This window comes from Stegostoma tigrinum, chromosome 30 (genome assembly GCF_030684315.1).
Source record: "Stegostoma tigrinum isolate sSteTig4 chromosome 30, sSteTig4.hap1, whole genome shotgun sequence".
In the NCBI taxonomy this organism is placed as follows: domain Eukaryota; kingdom Metazoa; phylum Chordata; class Chondrichthyes; order Orectolobiformes; family Stegostomatidae; genus Stegostoma; species Stegostoma tigrinum.
In genome coordinates, this window is record NC_081383.1 from 14,713,331 (window position 1) to 14,737,340 (window position 24,010).

A 24,010-nucleotide genomic window follows, 5' to 3' on the forward strand; every position below is an offset into this window, starting at 1 on the left:
TAAAGGGAACATTTTAATAAACTCAGCTTCTAAAGTAGACAGAATGTACATTAATAAGCTGTGATTTGGAGCAGCAAAGAAAGACTTACAAAGAAGAAATAATTTTGTCTGAACATTCACTAAAATTTCCTTGTTTATTAAAAGTGTTGAAACTGACTGCATTTTCCCCAAAGCTTGCCATGTTAGATTCGTTTGAACTGACATGGTCACTGCCTCCCAATAGCAACCCGAACAAGTGTCAATAGGCTAAAAAAATATTTTTGATGGGTTCTGCAGAAGAGTCACATGACCCGAAACATTAATTCTGACTTCTTTCCACAGATCTTGCCAGATCTGCTGAGCTTTTACAGCAATTTTTGTTTTTGATATTTTCAATGAACCTGTTTGAAGTATTATAACTGTACCTTTGTGGCAGATAGGACTTAAACCAGGATTTTCTGGCCTAAGGAGAGGGATACTACTACAAGTCCCCGAAAACTTAATTTGACTCGACCTGATGAACAATCTCTGGGACAGAGAGCCCCGGTTCAAGGCCTTTCTGTATCAGAGGTGCATGACTGAACAGGTTGATCCAAAAAAAACCTCCTGAAGCAGAAACAGCAAACACTTTAAATTTGCTGAGGACGCATGCCAACATTGCACCAATATCCACCCTTTAATAAAAATAATTGATTAAATTACAGTTGTACATTCAGAAAACCAATGTTTTTAGCTGGTTACATTTTCAATAGTTAAAGAAAATTTTTATCATCCAAAATGGAAAAAAAATCGTCCACAAATTAACAATTCTTAAATATACTTAGCTTTTTGATTAATTCAGCTGGTAGGAATATCCTCATCCCCGATCATGAAGAAAACGGAGAGTTGGATGCTCTGGACTCTAAGTCTGAATCATTTCTGACAACCTTCTGCTATTTTCACGTCAACATGTTTCTAAAGAAGTGGTGATGATAACCAGCCATTTTTCCAACCCCACCCTTGTCTGCCTTCTGGAGAGACCACTCTCTCTGTGACTCCCTTGTCCGCTCCACGCTCCCCTCCAACCCCACCACACCCGGCACCTTCCCCTGCAACCGCAGGAAGTGCTACACTTGCCCCCACACCTCCTTCCTCACCCCCATCCCAGGCCCCAGGATGACCTTCCATATTAAGCAGATGTTCACCTGCACGTCTGTCAATGTGGTATACTGTATCCACTGTACCCGGTGTGGCTTCCTCTACATCGGGGAAACCAAGCGGAGGCTTGGGGACCGCTTTGCAGAACACCTCCACTCGGTTTGCAATAAACAACTGCACCTCCCAGTCGCGAACCATTTTAATTCCCCCTCCCATTCTTTAGATGACATGTCCATCATGGGCCTCCTGCAATGCCACAATGATGCCACCCAAAGGTTGCAAGAACGGCAACTCATATTCCGCTTGGGAACCCTGCAGCCCAATGGTATCAATGTGGACTTCACAAGCTTCAAAATCTCCCCTACCCCACTGCATCCCAAAACCAGCCCAGTTCTTCCCCTCCACCCGCTGCATCACAAAACCAGCCCAGCCTGTCTCTGCTTCCTTAACCACTTCTTCCTCTCACCCATCTCTTCCTCCCACCTCAAGCTGCACCTCCATTTCCTACCTACTACCTCATCCCGCCTCCTTGACCCGTCTGTCTTCCCTGTACTGACCTATACTCTCCTCTCCACCTATCTTCTTTTCTCTCCATCTTCAGTCTGCCTCCCCCTCTCTCCCTATTTATTCCAGAACCCTTTCCCCATCCCCCTCTCTGATGAAGGGTCTAGGTCTGAAACATCAGCTTTTGTGCTCATGAGATGCTGCTTGGCCTGCTGTGTTCATTCAGCTTCACACTTTGTTATCTTGGATTCTCCAGCATCTGTAGTTCCCATTATCACTGATACAATCAAGGATATGATTCATATGCATTTTTAAAAATGCTTTTACCATCTAATTCCTATGTATCATCAACTTTGAACACATAACACATGGAAATTTCCTTTGTTCACTATTTATGGCAAAGCTGTTAAAGCATTGAGCATGTTTTTACAATCTTACAACTATCGCACGATCAAGAAAATCATATTGCGATATTTATCCTTTGAAAGGGTGTGGAGACAATGTGCAAGAATGATATCTAAGGTTGAAGGATATCATTTATATGGAGAGATTACTGAACTGCAATTGTTCACTTTGGAGCAGCGTAGGTTAAAAGGAGATTTTAAAAAAGGTATTCAGGGTAGTGAAACACAGAACATTACAGCACAGTACCGGCCCTTCAGCCTTCGATGTTGTGCCCACCTGTCACACCAATCTGAAGCCCATCTAACCTACACTATTCCTTGTACATCTATATGCTTGTCCAATGACAACTTAAATGTACCTAAAGTCGATAAAAGCTTTTAGGAAGGGGATAGCAAGGCAATGACTTAGTGTTACAATTGGTAGACTACTAATCTGGGGACCCAGTTAATGTTCTGGAGAACCTGGGTTTGAATATCACCATGACAAGATGGTGGAACTTGAATTCAATCTCAAATCTGGATTTAAGAGACTAATGATGGCCACAAAACAATTGCCAGGAAAAATCCATTTGATTCATGAAATAACCACACAGTGGCTGATAGTCCATCACCAAGACACCTTTTTTTAAGAAAAAACATGAGCCCTACCCAGCCAGCTCCTAGTCTGAGGAGACCATCTGAATCTCCTGTTTATATCTGTCAGTCAGGGCTCCCTGATTGGCCCAGGTTAACAACCCCAATCAAGAATCACATAATCAACGAGACCCATTTGGCCAAGTTTCCAATCACTACAGTTCACTTTTGTCCTTCAGGGAAGAAAATTGAAGTCCTTCACAAGCCTGGCCTCAATTGGACCCCAGACCAACAGCAATGTGGCTGGCTCTTAACTGCTCTCTGAGCATTTGGGGACGGACAAATAGTCAATGATGCCCACATTCCATGAATGAAATTAAAAAAGTGGGCACGGATTGAATATAAAATTCTAAAAAAATACAGCAGAGAAAAAAGAGATTGACCTTGCTTATGGGCAGGAAATTAGTGAAAATATGTAAAACGGAGGTAGTTTTGTTTGAAACATTGCAAAGTTGAGGCCTATGAGGAACTGGTGTTAAAGAAGAGTTGAAGTGTAGGGCTGTGGTTTCATAGAATGATGAGACAGGGACTCAATGATGTGGCCTTGCCCCTTTTCCTTTTGTTGAAGTTGTTTGATGTAGAATGAATGGTCTGAAAAGATGGTGTTAATAGTTTCAAAAGGATGTTGGATTGATACTTCAAAAATTGCAGTGCTATGGGGAAAGAGCAAGAAAGTGGGCTTTCCTGTACATTTTCCAAGAGTTGATATAGCAGTAACAATGGGCTGGATAGCCTCACTTTGCATTATATGATTTTATGATATCAATAACACATGGTGACCAGGGAAAGCCATCTGCTCCTGTTTACTTTGAATGGATTTATTAAGGCAACATAATTGATATCAATTATATGATACAGGTTGCAATTTAAATGGGAAACATTTAATTTATGCAGGGATTTTGACATTCTTAATGTCAATACATAGTTATAAACTGAAAACAGTTTTGCAATAATGATGTCATATTTCTGAATGACGTTTGCATGGGTGGGGCCCACCAAGAGCCCCTTACGACATAGCTACTTGAAACAACTCAAGATTCTTGAGTAAGACATTCCTGCACCACAAATGTAGTTAATATTTAGTCATACAGGCCCTTAGAGGCTCATCCTGGATTGTCATGATTTGAACTGTGTACGATCAGCCACTGTTCAAATTTATGGCTGTACTAATTCTGTTCAAGGAACTGATAGCACTGCGTTAAATTACCAGCCCAATGCTCACATTGGGTTTTTGTCTTTTTCGCAAAATAGTGGTCTAAGATTTATGTCCAGTCTCTATACATACATGCTATGAATCTCTTGCTCAGCAGTTAGGATTTACTGAAACTCGGAGGTGGGAGATTTTACTCTGAACTTTGATTGTAATAAATAACTGTACAGTTGATACTTCAGCAATTATCATGTGATTTCTTTGCAATGAAGTATCATACAAACAAGACATTACAGACTCTGGTGTGAATTCAGATGAAGTTAAGAATGGTACCTTGCTATTTTAATTGATTTGGCTTCCTTTCTCACAAACAAGGTGTTGGCCTCATGCGGGATACCTGATAAAGACTCCACCTTAATCTTGTTCTAGGTGGCTTTAGGTATCAGAGTTAACAGAAAGCTGTCGATCGGTTGGTTCCATTGAACATGTTCACTCAATTCCTCTCGAGCTGCAGTTTGTTACATATCCAGAGTTCAGCTCTTCAGCCCGCACGGACTTCCAGGTAAATGTTTTGCCTGTCATTTAGACATGTAAGAGATGTGTTAATTATTTATTTTCCATAGATTCACTTTCAGGAATGTATCACTAGCTCTATCATGGATAATACTCAGCACTCGATCACAAAGATTGTCAAACATTTATACATCTTGGTGGAAAGGAAATGCGGCAGTCACTCATTTGTAATTGCAGTATGAGCACACCTGGGCAGCTGCTTTAGCTTTCAGGAAGGCTGATAAATTCTTATAACCACCATGTCCCTGCTCATTCCTAGCGGCAAGTGTATGATCTGTAATCAGAACTGATAACAAGGCCAGAATTTCGTCTAGAAAGATAAATGTGTTATCAGTTGGAAACATTAACTCGAATAACTTGGATTGTGAATTCAAAGAAAATTTGTGTCAAAATTCGGTGTTGAAAATGCATGCCGTAAAATCAGGTGTTCAGATCCAATGGTTGCTGTGCTGTGGGAGGTGATTAACTATATAGGCTGCTTGTAAAGATAATTCACTTTGAGAGCATGTGTTGGAAGGCCTCACCCAGAAAGCTTGAGGTCCACAGGGTGTAACAGAAGATTTGTTGCACTCTTGGCACCATTCCAGTTTTACTTACTAAGATAGTTTTCAGCTTTGCTTTCACTGCCATTTTGATTTTCTGATGATTCAATCGTGATGCAGGCTTCTAACACCATGTAGGGACATAATGTTCCTTCAGAATATTGATCATGCAGGCTTGAGCATGGATTGCAGTTGTTAAGTGCAGTGAACACCATTACTAGGTTACTATTCATCTGAATCAGGCTAACAGATAGGATGTCGTGGATTCAATTATCTGCTTTTGCCCTAACACAAGAAATCTCAACAGAGTTAAGAACACTGGATCATCTTATAGGCTGGTGTTTTTGATGGGCTGCTATGTTCACCTTTGAAAGTAAATTGGACTTGTGGGTAAAGTTTTCCCTTCTTGGAAATGGTGAGAAACATGGCAGATGAGATGACCTTTTTGGATGAATTCCATAAAATCAGATTCTCAATGTCGAGAAAAATTAACCCAATGAAGTCCTCTGTCAGGTGTTGAGAAGCTTAAATTAATTAATATCCATCTCAATAGGAGCCCAATTCACCATATTAACATTGCACTTCCAGTTTCTTCCCTGTGATTCAGTGGTGAGCAGATTGACAGCATTTGTCGCACTTGTAGATGGTTGCACTGGCTGGCTAGCTCCTCTTTACATGGAGTCTTTACTTCTGCACAATGTGCCTCCTTGGTCAATGACCACCTTCTAACTGGGCCCATCATCTACACAACTAGGCATCAGTAAGGTACCAGCCTCATAAGATCGTCATGCTTGGTCTCAGCTCGACCCAGCTGCAACATCATATCTTCAAGCATTTAATATGGAGCTGAGTGACTTGCATGATGCCAGCTGGATGATTTGCACTGTAGGACAGCCAAACATCTATTGCACCAATACGGGATTTCCAATGTGGAGTCAGGTATCATCTGTATTGTAGCTAGCTTTTGGCTCAAAAGGTTTTTACTGCCACTTTACAGGCAAGAATCCTCAGTGCTATAGTTAATATTTTTAGTGCAACAGGATAAACAGACAATTTATGTTAGTGGGGAGTTTTGAAGAATGAATATCAGTCAAGGAAAGGCTGCACTTGTCATTTTACTGGATAGTCCTACATCAATACCAGAGGCACAACATATGCCAGTAGCTTATGTGACAAACAGATGGAATTTGCTTCAAGTAAAGGGTGATATGTGAAAGACAAAGTGGCAAAGAGTGCAGGTGAAAAGAGATGAGAGTGTACTGTATACATATTGAAGATAAAGAGTGTAGTGTATAAATGTAGAGGATGAAGGGTGAGAATGAACTGTATAAGTGAAGGGGATGAAGGATGAGGGTACACTGTGTGTGGGTGCAGAGGGTGAAGGTTGAGGATGCACCAGGTGAGTGTAGTGAGATGAAGGGGTGAAGGGAACTGTGTGAGTGTGGGGAGAAAGGTGGTTAAGGTGAACTGTGTGAGTGTGGGGAGAAAAAGGGTTAAGATGAACTGTGTGAGCATGGGGAGAAAGGGGGTTAAAGTGCACTGTATCAGTGTGGGAAGAAATGGGGTTAAAGTGAACTGTGTGAGTGTGAGGATAAATGGGGTTAAAGTGAACTGTGTGAGTGTGGGAAGAAAGGGGGTTAAAGTGAGCTGTGTGAGTGTGGGAAGAAAGGGGGTTAAAGTGAACTGTGTGAGTGTGAGGATAAATGGGGTTAAAGTGAACTGTGTGAGTGTGGGAAGAAAGGGGGTTAAAGTGAGCTGTGTGAGTGTGGGGAGAAAGGGGGTTAAAGTGAACTGTGTGAGTGTGGGGAGAAAGGGGGTTAAAGTGAACTGTGTGAGTATGGGGAGAAAGGGGGTTAAAGTGAGCTGTGTGAGTATGGGGAGAAAGGGGGTTAAAGTGAACTGTGTGAGTGAGGGGAGAAAGGGAGTTAAAGTGAGCTGTGTGAGTGTGGGAAGAAAGGGGTTAAAGTGAACTGTGTGAGTGAGGTGAGAAAGGGGGTTAAAGTGAACTGTGTGAGTGTGGGAAGAAAGGGGTTAAAGTGAACTGTGTGAGTGAGGGGTGAAAGGGGGTTAAAGTGAACTGTGTGAGTGTGGGGAGAAAGGGGTTAAAGTGAGCTGTGTGAGTGTGGGGAGAAAGGGGATTAAAGTGAATTGTCCGAGTGAGGGGAGAAAGGGGGTTAAAGTGAACTGTGTGAGTGTGGGAAGAAAGGGGGTTAAAGTGAATTGTCCGAGTGAGGGGAGAAAGGGGGTTAAAGTGAGCTGTGTGAGTGTGGGGAACAGTGGGTAACAATGCACTCTGATCAGTTGGGGAACTGCCACATTCAGTCAGTCAAAAGGCTGGTCGATTCCAGCCCAAGAGTTTGGCCACAGTTTTTGGGCCATTGGTCCCATTGGTCTCGGCGTTGGGCCTCTCTGAGTTGGAATGTAGACGGTCTGAGAATGACATATAGCTCCTTTGGGTTAATGTTGAGTAAACAGTCTTGGGGTTGAGAGTGGTGATTCTGGTCTGCCCTGCCAAAGCAGTCTAGGGAGTGGGTCACTTGCCAATTATGAGGGTTAGATTGCTTTGCTCAATTGAATGCAAGAGTGTTTAATTTCTGGTGGAGGTTATTAGGTTTTAAACAGAAATCAACAAATCTTATTTAACTTAAAAGCTGGACCTGATTATTATAACAAAACTGAACATGTATAACAAGTAATAAGGGCTCTTGTGGCACTGTGGTAGTGTCCCTGCCTCTCAGTCTGGAGGCTGCGGTTCAAGTATTAGTTTGACTTATTTTTATTCATTTGTGGGACATGGGGATCACTGACTGGGCCAGCATTTATTGCCAGTTCCTAGCTGCCCTTGAGAAGGTGGTGGTGAGCTGTCTTCTTAAACTGCTGCAGCCCTTGTGCTGAAGGTAGACCCATGTGCAGTTCAGGAGGGAATTCCTGGATTTTGACCCAGCGACAGTGAAGGAACGGCGACATATTTCCAAGTCAGTACGGTGAGTGGCTTGGAGGGGAAATTGCGGATGATGATATTCCTATGTATCTGCTGGTCTTTATCCTTCTAGATGGAAGCAGCCACGGGTTTGGAAGGAAACTAAAACAAAGTTGCTGGGAAAGCTCAGCAGGTCTGGCATCATCAATAGAGGAGAAAAAAAAGTTAACGTTTCGGGTCCAATGACCCTTCCTCAGAACAGTTCTGAAGAAGGTCACCGGACCCGAAACGTTAACTCTTTTTCCTCCTCCACGGATGCTGCCAGACCAGCTGAGCTTTTCCAGCAACGTTGTTTTTATTCCTGATTTACAGCATCCGCAGTTCTTTTGGTTCTTACTTGGTGGGTTTGGAAGATGCTGTCTGAGGATATTTGGTGAATTTATTGTTTCGCATATCAAGACTGCCATGGACAGAGGCCTCCTGACAAGCAGTCTGTGTGCAAGGAGCACATCAACACAGTAGTGTTGTTGGCCTTTGATTCTAGTTGAAGCACCAATGACCTAACAAGAGTGACAAGGCAAGACATGGATACTGTGAGCATGCAGGTATGTGCTAAGGGAATGAGCCCGAAGAGAATGAGCAAGCAGCCCTGAGATGCAGCCTGTTTCATACCGTGAATTGGATGCCTGTCACTGGTGCAATCTTTCCATGTTTGTTGTTGGTGCACTTGACAGATACATAAAAGATGCAATAAATTGCTCTCAATGTCAATTTAATCCTCGTTAGATATCTCACACAATTTTGCCACACATCTTGCCACAGCCCATATCAATTAGATGCGTATAAAATTCTGTCGACTGAGAATTAAAAGTCACAGGAAGATGTTGTATTACAATGAACACACACAAAGATTGCAAATAAGAGATAAGTTCAAAAATTTAAAAATACTTCCAGTAAAAGTTATATGAATGGCTTCTGAACCTCTTGTGGAGAGCAGATAGTTGAAAGTTGTGGTCGATGTTACCAGCAGTGTTAAAATTGATTCCCAACATTTTCCTAACTACCATCAGTTCTGAGGAAGGGTCACTTGACCCAAATCATTAACTCTGATTTCTCTCCACAGATGCTGCCAGACCTGCTGAGCTTTTCCAGCCATTTCTATTTTTGTTTCTGATTTACAGCATCTGCAGTTCTTTTGGTTTTCATTGGTTTTGTACTAAAAGGGAAGATATTTAACTTTCATTATCAGTTCCTATTACACTTCTCTCTCTGAAAATTTGCTGACAATCTACATGTGTGCGACATTCCAAAAGTCCTACACAGCACTTTGCAAGACAATGACTGAAATTACATCTGCAATCATTTTGTCTTAAACACACATTGTTAAATTTAACAATGACTACAGTAATTCAGGGTTCTGATCTGCTATCAGAACACATGATTCAAGTATATAGAGGGACTCACAAGTGCCTGCCTTTTTCCAATGTCTTAGGCTCACAGACAGACTCTAAAATTGAACATGAGTACATGTTAATGAATTATGTAATTTCCAGTTAATTCAATATTTTCAAGCAGGCAGACAAGAGGAAGGTCTATTGTAAATTTTCTGAAGAAGGGTGTAGGCCCAAAACATTAGCCTTCCTGCTCCTCTGATGCTGCTTGGCCTGCTGTGTTCATCCAGCCAGGTTATCTCAGAAGTCACACAACACCAGGTTATAGTCCAACAGGTTTATTTGAAATCACAAGCTTTTTGACCGCTGCTCCTTCGTCAGGTGAACCTGACTTTACCTGACGGGGGAGCAGTGGTCCCAAAGCTTGTGATTTCAAGTAAACCTGTTGGACTATAACCTGGTATCAGAGATAATGGGAACTGCAGATGCTGGAGAATTCCAAGATAATAAAATGTGAGGCTGGATGAACACAGCAGGCCAAGCAGCATCTCAGGAGCACAAAAGCTGACGTTTCGGGCCTAGACCCTTCATCAGAGAGGGGGATGGGGAGAGGGAACTGGAATAAGTAGGGAGAGAGGGGGAGGCGGACCGAAGATGGAGAGTAAAGAAGATAGGTGGAGAGAGTATAGGTGGGGAGGTAGGGAGGGGATAGGTCAGTCCAGGGAAGACGGACAGGTCAAGGAGGTGGGATGAGGTTAGTGGGTAGATGGGGGTGCGGCTTGGGGTGGGAGGAAGGGATGGGTGAGAGGAAGAACCGGTTAGGGAGGCAGAGACAGGTTGGACTGGTTTTGGGATGCAGTGGGTGGGGAGGAAGAGCTGGGCTGGTTGTGTGGTGCAGTGAGGGGAGGGGACGAACTGGGCTGGTTTAGGGATGCAGTAGGGGAAGGGGAGATTTTGAAACTGGTGAAGTCCACATTGATACCATATGGCTGCAGGGTTCCCAGGCGGAATGTGAGTTGCTGTTCCTGCAACCTTCGGGTGGCATCATTGTGGCAGTGCAGGAGGCCCATGATGGACATGTCATCTAAAGAATGGGAGGGGGAGTGGAAATGGTTTGCGACTGGGAGGTGCAGTTGTTTGTTGAGACCACTCTCTCCGTGACTCCCTTGTTCGCTCCACACTGCCCTCCAACCCCACCACACCTGGCACCTTCCCCTGCAACCGCAGGAAATGCTACACTTGCCCCGCACCTCCTCCCTCACCCCTATCCCAGGCCCCAAGATGACATTCCACATTAAGCAGAGGTTCACCTGCACACCTGCCAATGTGGTATACTGCATCCACTGTACCCGGTGCGGCTTCATCTACATTGGGGAAACCAAGCGGAGGCTTGGGGACCGCTTTGCAGAACACCTCCGCTCAGTTCGCAACAAACAACTGCACCTCCCAGTCGCAAACCATTTCCACTCCCCCTCCCATTCTCTAGATGACATGTCCATCATGGGCCTCCTGCAGTGCCACAATGATGCCACCCGAAGGTTGCAGGAACAGCAACTCATATTCCGCCTGGGAACCCTGCAGCCATATGGTATCAATGTGGACTTCACCAGTTTCAAAATCTCCCCTTCCCCTACTGCATCCCTAAACCAGCCCAGTTCGTCCCCTCCCCCCACTGCACCACACAACCAGCCCAGCTCTTCCCCCCCACCCACTGCATCCCAAAACCAGTCCAACCTGTCTCTGCCTCCCTAACCGGTTCTTCCTCTCACCCATCCCTTCCTCCCACCCCAAGCCGCACCCCCAGCTACCTACTAACCTCATCCCACCTCCTTGACGTGCCCGTCTTCCCTGGACTGACCTATCCCCTCCCTACCTCCCCACCTATACTCTCTCCACCTATCTTCTTTACTCTCCATCTTCGGTCCGCCTCCCCCTCTCTCCCTATTTATTCCAGTTCCCTTTCCCCATCCCCCCCTCTGATGAAGGGTCTAGGCCCGAAACGTCAGCTTTTGTGCTCCTGAGATGCTGCTTGGCCTGCTGTGTTCATCCAGCCTCACATTTTATTATCTTGGACTATAACCTGGTGTCATGTGACTTCGCGACTTTGTAAACCCCTCTCTAACACTGGTGCTTCCATATCTAGGCTCATAGAGAGATAACTGTTAAGAGACAAGCAGTTCCTCAAAACTTGGATCATGACACTTCTAGGAAATGCCCAGAAGATCATGGGCCTAAGGTACAATACTGTTCATGCTATCATCAGGGCCACAGTGGAACAGACACTAGGCCTCCTGAGACTAGAGTTTGATGCCTGAACTACTCCAGACGGGCTTTACAGTATAGCTTAGTCTGGGCTTCTCATTGTGGTATGTTGCCCCCTTTGGAAATTGCACAGGCAAAGAGATGATGTCTGAATGTAAATGAAATGGAGGAGAAACAGCTTACCTCTGAGGATGAAAATAAGGCTGAGGACCAGGACATTAACCAAGAGAAAATTCAATGAAAGGAAGACAGTGCAATGTTTTGGAGAGTCTGAGGTGTCAGAATAATCTTATTATGGGTCGCTTTGTGGATGACAAAGTGGCGTTGAGAATTTGTTTTCTGAAGAAGGGTCCCAACCTGAAACATCAAGCTTTCCTGCTCCTCTGCTGCTCCTTGACCTGCTATGTTCATCCAGCTCCACACTGTGTTATCTCTTATTTGATCATTTGTTTGATTGTTTCTGCATCTAATCTACTCCATGATTTGCTTAAAGGACAGGTTTACTTCTTAGTTTGCTGTTAATTACCTTTTGTATTGTAGATTAAATATCATGATTCCTATGTTAATGTGTGACTGGTAACTTCAGTTGAACCAAAGTTCTATTAACTACACATAACCCATGCTCCATCACCATCAGTAAAAAAATTAAATCAATGGAGTTAAAAGTTTGTGATTATGACAGTCCATCAAGAATACCATCTCTGAACTGGTAGATTAGAAAAAAATGGGAAAAACAGGACAAGATACATCTGTAGTCCAAACTCTCATGAGAGTCAGCAGGTTGTCAAGAATCCTGAGAAAGGTCCTTTTTACTCTTTCTCCATGTCTTCAAGAGATCTTCAATGCTTCAGGATGCACAGAGACTATAACATTATCTTGCATGGTAGAATATTATCTGTGAATGTTTAATCTATGAACATCTCCCAACCTTGAGTGTCTCTGCAAATGCACCTTCATAGGAACGGCTTTTCCCTACTGAGATGTGTGGGACTATCACTGGTTGCATGCTATTACATGTACAGTAATTGTAAGTGGTGAAGTATGCATGTAGGACAGGTTCTGGCACATTCCCTGGACATTGACTTTGGCTTCAACATGCTCTACATTAATGTGCAAATTTTTTGGCTGCAGATCTCTAAAGTTCAGGTCCAAGGACACCTGGCATAGAGGCTACCTTTGGTCAAAGAGCACAATTCCTAGTGAGAGATGAGCTACGCTTGGCAATTGCATTGACTTATATTGTATGAACAGGCCTTTCATCTCTCAAATAAGTGTGACGCAACCAGGTTCTGCAGCAAAAATAACACTCCAGCTGACATTGTAACAGTGCAGGCAAAAATATAGTGATAAAAATGATAGGTTATTTGCAATGATGTAGCACACGTGCCTTCTATGTGCCTTCTTTCCATCCCACTAATTCTTGATGCAATTTTAGCTACCTCAGGGAAGACGGAGACAGCCTACTCTGAGGTTAGCCCTGTTGATTTGGTCATCCCCTGGTGCCTTGCAGCTTTGAGGGGCCAGGTCTGCTCAGAATCTCCAGCCCAGTTGCTGGCTAAGCCTCTTCAGCTTGTACTGCTACAGGCTTTAAGCACGCAGGATGGAGAGGGCTGACCAGGCCACTCCGTGGACTGACCTCTCAAATGGGAAAGCCTTTACCCAGATCTATTAAGGCCACAGGGAGACCTGACTACCAACCCCTTTCAAATTCATCATCTCCTACTTAAAAAAAACACAATTTCCTAAATATTTGCCCTGACATTGGGTGTGCTGAATTATGAAAATTCCCAGCTCTATAAGCCTGATTTGGGTGGAAAATACCCACACAGCCAGATTTTCATTTTGGGTGGGACCCAGGAAGAGTTCTGATGCAAGGGCAGGTTGTGGGAAAGGATAGTCTCAGTCCAGTTTGAGAAAATAACAGCCCTCATCCTTCACACTGCTGTAAACCCGCACTCTTTGCTGGCCACAGACATTCCAGCACATGCCAAACCTTGTCCTACCAGTCCCCATGGCTCATCCTACCCATTGAACTTTTCAGGCCCATTGCAAGTTAGAAACAACTCACACAAACATATTTTCCCCCAGCCCCTCACAACTTCCCAATACATGATTTTTACCAACTCACCCATTATCCACCATGGACAGGTCTCAGGCCACAACGATATGAAATAAAAACATGCTTTTATGTATCTAATGACAAGTTCATTATAACATTTAAACTCATTCTTTAGTAAAAACACATTCACTTTATTTAACTGAATTCAACTATTTAATCTTTTAGAAAAACAAGCACTTGTCTTCCTGGATCCAATGCAAAGACTTTACAAGCATTTACAGTGATCAATCAAACTATGAACTGACAGAATTCCCATAGTATGAATGATAGTTTGTGAGATTAGTCATGTCACTCAAATGTAATAATTATAACCCTCAAGCTTATAACAAAATACTGAGGTAAGAAAGCAAACTTTAAAGTTTTGTTACACCATCAGCAGGAGAGTTAAACATCTTGACAGCTTGACAGTTTTGTTGGTAGCTTGTCATGTTCAATCAACTTGATCGTTCAAATGCGTTTATCCACTTTTTATGCATATTCATATCTACTTCTAACAATCTCAAAGGGCAAATTACATCTTCAAAAGGTGTACCTGGACCTCTCCAAAGAGGTATCCTACTTCTCCAAAAACCCTGTAAGCTTTCAACCTTCTCCTGAAAGGTTATTGGCCCTCTAATCATGTTTTGAACATCCAAATTCAAAATGTGGATTTATTTGAAGGCGGCTATGCCTAAAGACCGTGAAGCTGCCTCTGTGAATCATGTCCGTGAAACGTACAGCTGCCCACATTCCCCACAACCTGTCCCCTGATGTAAATAGTGGGTGTCAGGTTTAGGAGTAGGATTTAGTTCTCTGGCAATGTTTCAGCTAAGGTAGAGATCTTCTATGTTTTTATGAAAACTTACGTCTAAGTTCCTCACCTGCCTAGGGAAAACATTATTTAATTCACTACTAATATCCTTACAGTTTTTAATATCACTCCAACACTGATGTTGTTAGTCTGAACTACTCTAATTTAGTATAAATGTCTCAATTCAGAGAGGACAGGGGTGAAATGGAAGTTGAGGAATGTATGTTTTCCATGTTATACATTTGCGCTGTTAACAAATCAGATTGGTTTTCTCATAGCCTGGCAAATGTCCTTGAAATTGGTAGCTTGCTTGCTTGCACTGAGCTTTGTCTATATCCTAAGTAGCTATACAGGGATAAGTAGTTTCTTTTTTATGGGGGAAGGGAAGACAACCTGACACTCTATCCATCTTATTCCTGCAATCAGATAATACTCAATTTCAGAAACCCACTTGGGAACTCACCGCTTACTCTCCCATTCCCATGATGGGACAAGACAATGTTGAGGTGCATGGCTATTTATTTGCGAGAGAGATAATATATATAACAGCAATAACAAAAAACACATATAACTGTGTATTTATAAATTTTGCCAGTTGGGAAGGGACAATTTACAGTTTAAAAAAAGACAAATTCCATTCAAGATACTTTGTCAAATTTATTCAGATATGCTTCAGAACTCTGCTCCAAATTTCTCAGTTCAATGGTATTGATCTTATCCAGTTCGTGAAGCAATTACAGTCAAACAACTTTTGTAATGTTATTTTCCTAAAGTAAATAAAAGCAGAAATGGATGTGAAAAGCTGGCGGTTGCTCAAAATATTGGCAAAAGATTTTCCCCACCAAACAGAAGCTGTAGTCCTTGAGGTGTGGTCAGTTCGCTTTGCAGTGAGGCAGAGAAACAATTAATAATGGAACCTATTAAAGGCTGATTGTCGCCACTAAGAGGGAGGTAGAGTTACAGTCCTTTGATGTAACTGGGTATGAATCAGGCCTCATTACAGAGATATAATCTACATTCATACATTTATGTTGGTTAGCTGGATCTATTGGGACATATTGAATTGCACATCCCCATACTGCATCGTTTGCTTCAGAGGCCTTTTTTTTCCCCTGCTTCTCAAGCAACAGAAAGAGATGCAATGGTCGAATAATAGTTTCCAAGGTGAAGAAAAGGTACTAGAGCTGCTTGCTTATTGAGATTCCACTTCCAGAAATACATAGTATGTGTCATCTGTTTGCAAAGTTGCATGTCTGGATTCTTTGTAGCTCATGCAGCTAGAGTAAAATGAAGATTTCCTAAGTTGACACAGATCGTGTGAGCAGGAAAACGATCTTCAGAAACAATTACATAATGAACTGACTTTGACGCTTCCGTAAATCAACTGGTCTCCTAGTTTCTGTGCCAACAAGTCTTACCACATAGCAAAGAATCCTGTGAATTAAATTGACTTCATTAGCTCTTGTAGTCAGTGTTTTTGAAAGAAAGTCCATCATGACTTTCCTGGGATAATTAGAGAGGGCTATTTATAAATCTTTTGCCTGCATTATGCCAGAAAAAGTAATAATTACTCATAACATGCAAGGTTATGGGGATGTGCTGGGCAAAAGACATTGAAGTATACAATCGACCATGTTCATATTGAATAGCAGGAAGGACATGATAGGCTGAATGGCCTACTACTGTTCCTATTTCCTATGTTCCTAGAAACTAAAAATAGGGTTTAGATTTTAGTCACCACTTTATGAATGAATAAAAAAACTCCTTCGTCCTAAAAAGACTAAATTGTCAATGTGTGGAGCTGGATGAATACAGCAGGCCAAGCATCATCAGAGGAGCAGGAAGGCTGATGTTTCGGGCCTAGACACTTTTTCAGAAGAAGGGTCTAGGCCCGAAATGTCAGCCTTCCAGCTCCTCTGATGCTGCTTGGCTGCTGTGTTCATCCAGCTCTACACCTTGTTATTTCTTGCCCTTTTGTTTAGATTAATGGAAAGAATGGCAATATTTAAGAGGAGAAGGGGAGGTATTCATGGTGTAGTGGCCAATATTTATCTATCAATGAACATCATACAAACGGAATATCTGGCCACTACTCCACTGATGCTTATAGAGAAATGTGGCTGATTCTGAACTGCCCTCTGGTGAATTAGGAAAGGGCAACAAATGCTGCCTAGCCAGGGATGCCTTTGTCCAATGAATGAATAACGAAAGGAAAAGAGGCTTCCTGGATGGATATCTGCTGCATTTCTTACAAAGGGGTGCCTGCACATGAAAATGTATTTCATTGGCTATACAGTGCTTTGAGGCTTTGAGATATTCAGTGGTCATGAAAAGTGATAGTTAAATACTTGACTATCTTTCTTTTTAATAAAATGTGAGGCTGGATGAACACAGCAGGCCCAGCAGCATCTCAGGAGCACAAAAGCTGACGTTTCGGGCCTAGACTCTTCATCAGAGAGGGGGATGGGGAGAGGGAACTGGAATAAATAGGGAGAGAGGGGGAGGCGGACTGAAGATGGAGAGTAAAGAAGATAGGTGGAGAGAGTGTAGGTGGTGAGGTAGGGAGGGGATAGGTCAGTCCAGGGAAGACGGACAGGTCAAGGAGGTGGGATGAGGTTAGTAGGTAGATGGAGGTGCGGCTTGGGTTGGGAGGAAGGGATGGGTGAGAGGAAGAACAGGTTAGGGAGGCAGAGACAGGTTGGACTGGTTTTGGGATGCAGTGGGTGGAGGGGAAGAGCTGGGCTGGTTGTGTGGTGCAGTGGGGGGAGGGGACGAACTGGGCTGGTTTTGGGATGCGGTGGGGGAAGGGGAGATTTTGAAGCTGGTGAAGTCCACATTGATACCATTGGGCTGCAGAGTTCCCAAGCGGAATATGAGTTGCTGTTCCTGCAACCTTCGGGTGGCATCATTGTGGCAGTGCAGGAGGCCCATGATGGACATGTCATCTAAAGAATGGGAGGGGGAGTGGAAATGGTTTGCTACTGGGAGGTGCAGTTGTTTATTGCGGACCGAGCGGAGATGTTCTGCAAAGCTTTCTTTTTCCTTTCTTTCAATGAAAAGTGGCTCACAACTTTAGAGTAAAGCATGCTAAAAATTGTGTTTTTTTTCTGCACAGTGTAATTAACAATGAGACTGCAGGAACGTGTCGTATCCTATGGTAACAAAATGCTAGCATCTCAACACACATTTCATTCACTCTCTCTAATTTTCAAAGATACAGCACCATTTTACTTTGAAAAACTGAGCTGGAAATTTAATGATTAAAGCCTTCAAGGATGAGAGTATTTTTTCCATTGCAGGAATAGAGGCCTTTAATATGTTCTTGGATTGGGGCAAAAACATAGTTATTGTCCATTTCTAGATGCCATGAAAATGTAATGATTGTTCTTCTTAAACCACAGCAGTGACAGTGGACATAGGGCTTTGACATTTTGATGAGTAAACAATTCTGGTGTTTTGATTAAATTGTAATGAAGGGTCAACAACATTTTTCCAATTCAGGATGATGTTTGAATGGGAGGGAAAGATGGAAATGATGGCAACCCCCATTTTGCTGTTGTTCTTATCCAATGCAGAAATTGATGGGAAGGAATGATATTTAAATTAGTAAATTGCTGCAATATATCCTGTAGGTAGTGCAAATGGAAAAAAAAACTTGCTGTTGCTGGATGGGATATTAAATTGAATAGTAGAGGTAACAGTCAAGTGAACTACTCTGTTTTATGTATTTTTGAATGCCTTCACACTCATCCAGGGCAATAAAGGTTATTTAATTAGAATCCAAACTGGCGTTTCATAGATGATGTAGGGGCTTTGAGGGGTCAGGCGAGTCACTCATGACAGAATGCTTAGTACTTACACTGCCATTTTAATCACAGTGTTGATATAACTAATCAAGCTAGGGCTGTCGTAAATGTTGACACCAGAGATGTTGGTAATGGGAATGGAGGTGCAGAGACAGTTTGCTTAGTTTTCCTTTGTTCAAGCTGTTCTGCCTGAAACTCGACATTATGAACATCCTACCCCTCTCTGTCTTCTTCGTTACTAAAGGAGATCTGAATGGCATTGAGCCGTGTGGGTGGAGTGAAGATCATTGATGAAGCAACTGAAGAGAGTTGAACTGAGGCCACTTCTCTGTAAACCCTTGAAGAGATCATTGACACTATCATCATTTGTCTCTTAAAATCAATATAACATTGCTTTATATCAGGTATGACTTCCATTGATCTCAGTTTTATTAGAGATCCTTTGAACTAAATTTGATCGTTACTCTGTTGATGATGGTGAAACATTTTTACTGCTCGTTTTCTGTTTCTGTAACTGTGCTTTGTGAAATAATTCCGTAGAGGTATTCTGTCACCAAGCCACCCTTGATTTACACATGGAGAGTCCTTGACACTGATCTAGCTCCTTCAGAACTGGCTCTCAGAGACAACGGGATGTCTGACATTCCTGTTTGTATCTGTCAATTGGGCTCCCTGATTGGACCAGATTAGCAGCTCCAATGAGGGAACTTATATTCTATGAGATCCAGCTGGCTGACCTCATCACAATCATTGCATCTATATTATGATTGTTCACCTAATTTTGCATTGGTGTTCAAAAAAAGTTATATTATCTTGTCATAATAAAGTTTATTTTGAATGCTTCGCTATTGAGGTAAGCCAAGAAAATTCATGTCCATCTGAGGTGTCATATTAAGCTGCCAGCAAATAAACATTGTTTTGAGGTAGTAGCTGGCACTGGCAGAGATACAGAACAATCTTTCACAGTGCTTGATGATTTTTCTTTTGATTGTAAATGCTAGATGTGCTTTATTTAGGAAAGGTATGCATAATCTCTTTGAGATGAATTAGCTCCAAGGTAGCACTCAGGGTGTAAGATTGGACAGGGTCAATGCTGTAGGGCAGACCCAGTAATCTGATACCTGAAACATGCATGATGGAGCTTGAGGAATAAGACAGACCATCTGATGGCACAAATAAGCATGCGGGAGCATGACACAGTAGCTATGAAGGAAACTTAGTGTGCGTCCAGGAGAGATTTGTTGGCCAGTAGGTAGAAAGCCCAACAAGGGAGTGGGCAGTTCAGGGCGTTATAGTTGGAAATGAGCCCAGACTGGTGGAAGGCAGAACAGTAGGGGAGCATTTCAGAGACAGGAACCACAACTTGGCTAGTCTTACAATAGTTGTGGAAAAGGATAAGGATAGTTGGTAATAAAAATTCTAAACTGGGGAAAAGTTAATTTTACTGAGATAAGTTACAAGTTTGCCCAAGTGGACTAAAAGCAACAACTTGCAGACAACAGTGTCGTAGCAATGGGAGTCATTCAAGGAGGAAATAACGAGACAGCAGGGCAAATTAGTTTTGGAAAAGACAAAGTGTTGGATGTGGAGGGACATAGAGGTTGGGAATAAGCAAAAAGGAGAAACTTGTGGAGACACCAAGGGCTCAACACAACAGAGCTCTCAGAGCAGGATAAGAAGTGCAGGGTGAATCTTAAAGAAGAAAATTAAGAAAACTAAGTGAATACACGAGAAAATATTGGTAGGTAGATTAAAGGAAATTTCAAAAGATTTTTGTTTTTTTTTAAAATAGGTAAAGAGCATTAGAATCAATAGAGAAATAGTAGGGCTCACTAAGCACTACTGACAGAATCTGTGTGTAGACCTGGAACAAGTGGGCATCATCCCCAATGAATACTTTGAGGCAGCCTTCACAACGGAAAGGAGCTCAGCAGACGTAGACTTTACAGTGAGGTACTGAAGTCTGGTTGGAGGATCACAGTGCCCAATCTTCCCCTTCTCCACATCTTTATACTGTATGTCTGTAACTGAGTAGGGCAACTTTGGAATACCAGTGCTGTCTGGGTGCACAGCAGCATTTTAAAGATGGCATGGATGCTGATCTTCTGGCAAGTATCCACTGTGTGGACAGTTGTTCCAGGAATGGTGTGTGGTAAGTTGAGAATAGATTTGGACAAGGATGATAATATTGGGGCAGGATATATAGTTAATGAGTTGAGTTTGATAATTATGGTGAGAAATTTTACCTGGCCTCAAAAGCCATCCAAAACCTCAATGCACTAATTCTTCACCAAAAAAGGTAAAATTCAGCTGTATGTGTCATTTCAAAGGTGCTTTTCATAATTGACCAATCAGTCATGCTTATTCATAGACAGTGCTTGGGTATATGTGCCATTGGTGGTTGGTAGTTTTCTTATCATCCTTGGGTCCCTCTGCAAGTAAAGTTAATTGAGAAGATGGAGCTGATTGCATATGCAGTAGAAAGCTTACCAACATACCAATACATAGGATCCTGAACGGTCCTGACTAGGTGGACACAGAATGGAAGTTTCCTCTTGTAGGTGACTTCACAACTATGGGCTACTGTTTAAGAATTCAAGGTTGCTCTCTTGTGGGAAAGATGAGGAGAAATTTATTCTTTCAGACGGCTTTGCAACTTTGAAACTGTCTCTGAAGGATGCGAAAATGGATTTAGTGAATCTTTTGAAGGCAGAGATCCATGTATCCTGTTTAGGTAAGGGTACCAAAGATTAGCAGCAGAAGATGGGAATGTGGAAAGTAAAACACCACAGAGATCAGTCATGATTTTGTTGAATATCAGAGCACTCTTGAAGGGCTGAATAGCATCTTCTGCCCCAAATTTGTACGTTTATATACTCTGTGCAGAAAAACCACATGGCTTTAGTTCATTATATTTAAACACTAACCCTCCACTTGCTCGAGAGGCAATATTCCTTGACAGTTGTGCTGAAGTTTGAGTTAAATTTGACTCGGTGTCAGCTTCTGAATTAGAACGTTGCAGATTCAGGATGCTCTCCAGACGCATGGTACACATTTTCCTTTGTTTACAGGTTTAGGTGTCACTGGCTGGGCCAGAATTAATAGGTTGAACCACTGCAGTCCATTTGGTGTACATTGACTAAAGAAGCCACTAGGGACTGAGTTCCAGAGTTTTGACCAGTGACTTTGAAGAAATGGTGATTTAATTCCAAACCAGGATGAAGTGTGATGTGGGGGGTAGATAGTAGGTAGTGGTATTCCTGTGCGTCTGTTACTGTTGTCCTTCTAGATGCTCGTGGTTGTGGTTTTGGAAAGCGCTGTGCAAAGGGACTTAGTGAATTGCTGCAGTGCATTCTGTCGATAGTACACAATTCAGGTCTGATGAAGAATCATCTAGACTCGAAACATTAGCTTGGTCTTTGTCCATGGATGCTGCCTGACCTCCTGTGACGTCCAGCATTTGTTGTTTTCAGATAGTACACACTGCTGCTATCGAAGGGATTGAATGTTTATGGATGTGGTGCCAGTCAAGTGGGCTGCTTTGACCTGGATGGTGTCAAGATTCTTGAGTATTGTTGGATCAGCAGTTACCCTGGCAAGTGGGGAATATTCCAACTCATTTCTAATTTGCATCTTGTAGATGGTGGATAGGCTTTAAATTACTCACTGCTGTATTCCTTGCCTCTGACCTGCTTTTGTAGCTATGGTATGTATATGACTGATCCAGTTCAGTTTGTGGTCAATGGTAACCCCATGATTTTGATTGTGGTGGATTCAGCAATGATAATGCTATTGAATGCCAAAGGGTAATGGTTAGTTTATCTCTTGTTGGAGGTAGCTATTTTCTGACACTTGTGTGGCATGAATGTTACCTGCTACTTGTCAGCCAAAACCTGGATTATCCTGGTATTGTTGCATTACGACATGAACTGCTTCGCTACCCATAGAGTCAAGAATAGTGTTGAACATTGTGTTCAGTAACCATTTCCACTTCTGACATTACGATGGAAGAAATTGTGATTGTTTTTGTGCTTAGAGGACAGACCTGTTCAACTTCCTACATTGTAAACTAGGTGCCAGTTCTGTAAAACAGTGCATAGGCAAGTTCTGGAGCACATCTCACCAGAATATTGTCAGGGCCCAAATCCTTTGCAGCATCTAGTGCCTCCAGCCATTTCTTGATGTTACATGGAGTGAATTGAGTGAATCAAACTGAAGACTGACATCTATGATGTGGCGGATCTCTAGGGGAAGCTGAAATGAACCATTTTCCCATCATTTTTGGCAAAAGATTGTTGTGAATGTTTCAGCCTTATCTTTTGCAATGATGTCCTAGGCTCCCCTATTATTGAGGATGCAGATCTTAATGGAGGCTCCTCTTCCAGTGAGCAGTTTAATTGTTAATAACCATTCACAACTGGATGTGGTAGAACTTAATATTTTTGGTTGTCAGATTATTTTGCCTTGACTATCACTTGCTACTGTTACGGCATGCAAGTAGTCCTGCTTTGTAGCTTTGTTAGATTTATATCTCATTTTTAGGTAAGGCTTGCGTCTCTGGCATGCCCTCCTGCATTCTTCATTGAACCAAGGTTGATACTATCGCATGCTTGTAGTGTTAGAGTGGGGCACATGTCAGGTTATGAGGTTGCAATGCCTGCTTTACTGGTCCAGTGGCAATGCCACTATTCTATTTTTGTAGTGTCTGCTCCTATAACAAAGGACATGGATTGAATAATACTGAAGTCACTTGTTGTTTCATATTGAATCAAACCGAAATAATTGTCAACACAAAGCTTATCTCCAATGGTTAGAAGACCTCAGATATTGGAACAGGCATAGGCGATTCAGTCCACTATTCGATGACACCATAGCTGATTTGATAATCCTCGACTCCAATTTGCTGCTTTTTATTCTGATAATCCTTGATTCCCCAACTGCTTCAAAATCTGTCTGCCTCAGCTTTTAATATTCTTAATGATCCAGCCCAATAGCCCTTTGCAGTAATGAATTCCGCAGGTTCTCTACCTTTCGAATGAAAAATTTCCTCTTCACCTCTGTTTTAAATGAGCAGCTGCCTTCTGGTCCTAGGCAGTCTAACAAGAGGAAACACAACCTTTTGCACATCTACCCTGTCAAGCCCCCTAGGAATCTTATTTGTTTCAATAAGTTACCTCTCGTTCTTCTAATTTCCAATGAACACAGACCCAACCTACTTAAACTCACCTATGAAAATATCTCCTAATGCCAATACATCTTTCCATAGGTAAGGGACCTGAAAATGTTCACAGGATTCCAGCTGAGGCATGACGGATGCCTTTTATAGTTTTAGCAAAACCTCCTTAGTTTATACTTGATCCCCTTTGAAATAATAGCCAACATTTCATTTGCCTTCTCTATTATCACTGAACTTAGGTGCTTTTTTGTGATTCATAGACCAGGACTCCCAAATTCCTCTAATGTATAGTTTTCAGATAAAGAATAGGAAGAGGAAAAGAAGAAAAGTTTCACTGTTTGGAGGCTTTCAGCAGGAATGAACCAGGGATAGGGATTGTATACTGCCTTACTATGCTGAAGTTAAGTTATTGCCTCTCCATGTCTTGCGTTTTTTTGACACCAGTGAACTTGGTGAAACCAGTGCTAAAATGTAGCAATAGAAATAATCATCCTGTAACTAATGGTGGGCACTTCTCCAGAGTAAATGGATTCCAGGGGAGATTGAATACAGCGTTAAATAAAGTATAAATTTTTTTGTTCACTTCAATGCATCTGATTAAGAAAACCATTGCTAATATCATGA

The 24,010-nt window shown here is 42.3% G+C and overlaps 1 protein-coding gene and 1 long non-coding RNA gene across 2 annotated transcripts in view; one reads left to right on the top strand and one right to left on the bottom strand.

Moving 5' to 3' along the window:
- Positions 1 to 4,353, bottom strand: part of LOC125465706 (uncharacterized) — a 95,627-nt gene extending 91,274 nt beyond the window's left edge. The window contains exon 1 of the long non-coding RNA XR_007250300.2: positions 4,141 to 4,353. This is a non-coding gene — a long non-coding RNA (uncharacterized LOC125465706). The remainder of the gene's footprint in view (positions 1 to 4,140) is intronic.
- fgf22 (fibroblast growth factor 22) overlaps positions 4,082 to 24,010 on the top strand; it is a 142,227-nt gene continuing 122,298 nt past the window's right edge. The window contains exons 1-2 of the mRNA XM_048559446.1: positions 4,082 to 4,136; positions 4,237 to 4,369. Of these exons, the coding sequence (XP_048415403.1) occupies positions 4,293 to 4,369 (77 nt within the window). The 5' untranslated portion in view covers positions 4,082 to 4,136; positions 4,237 to 4,292. The remainder of the gene's footprint in view (positions 4,137 to 4,236; positions 4,370 to 24,010) is intronic.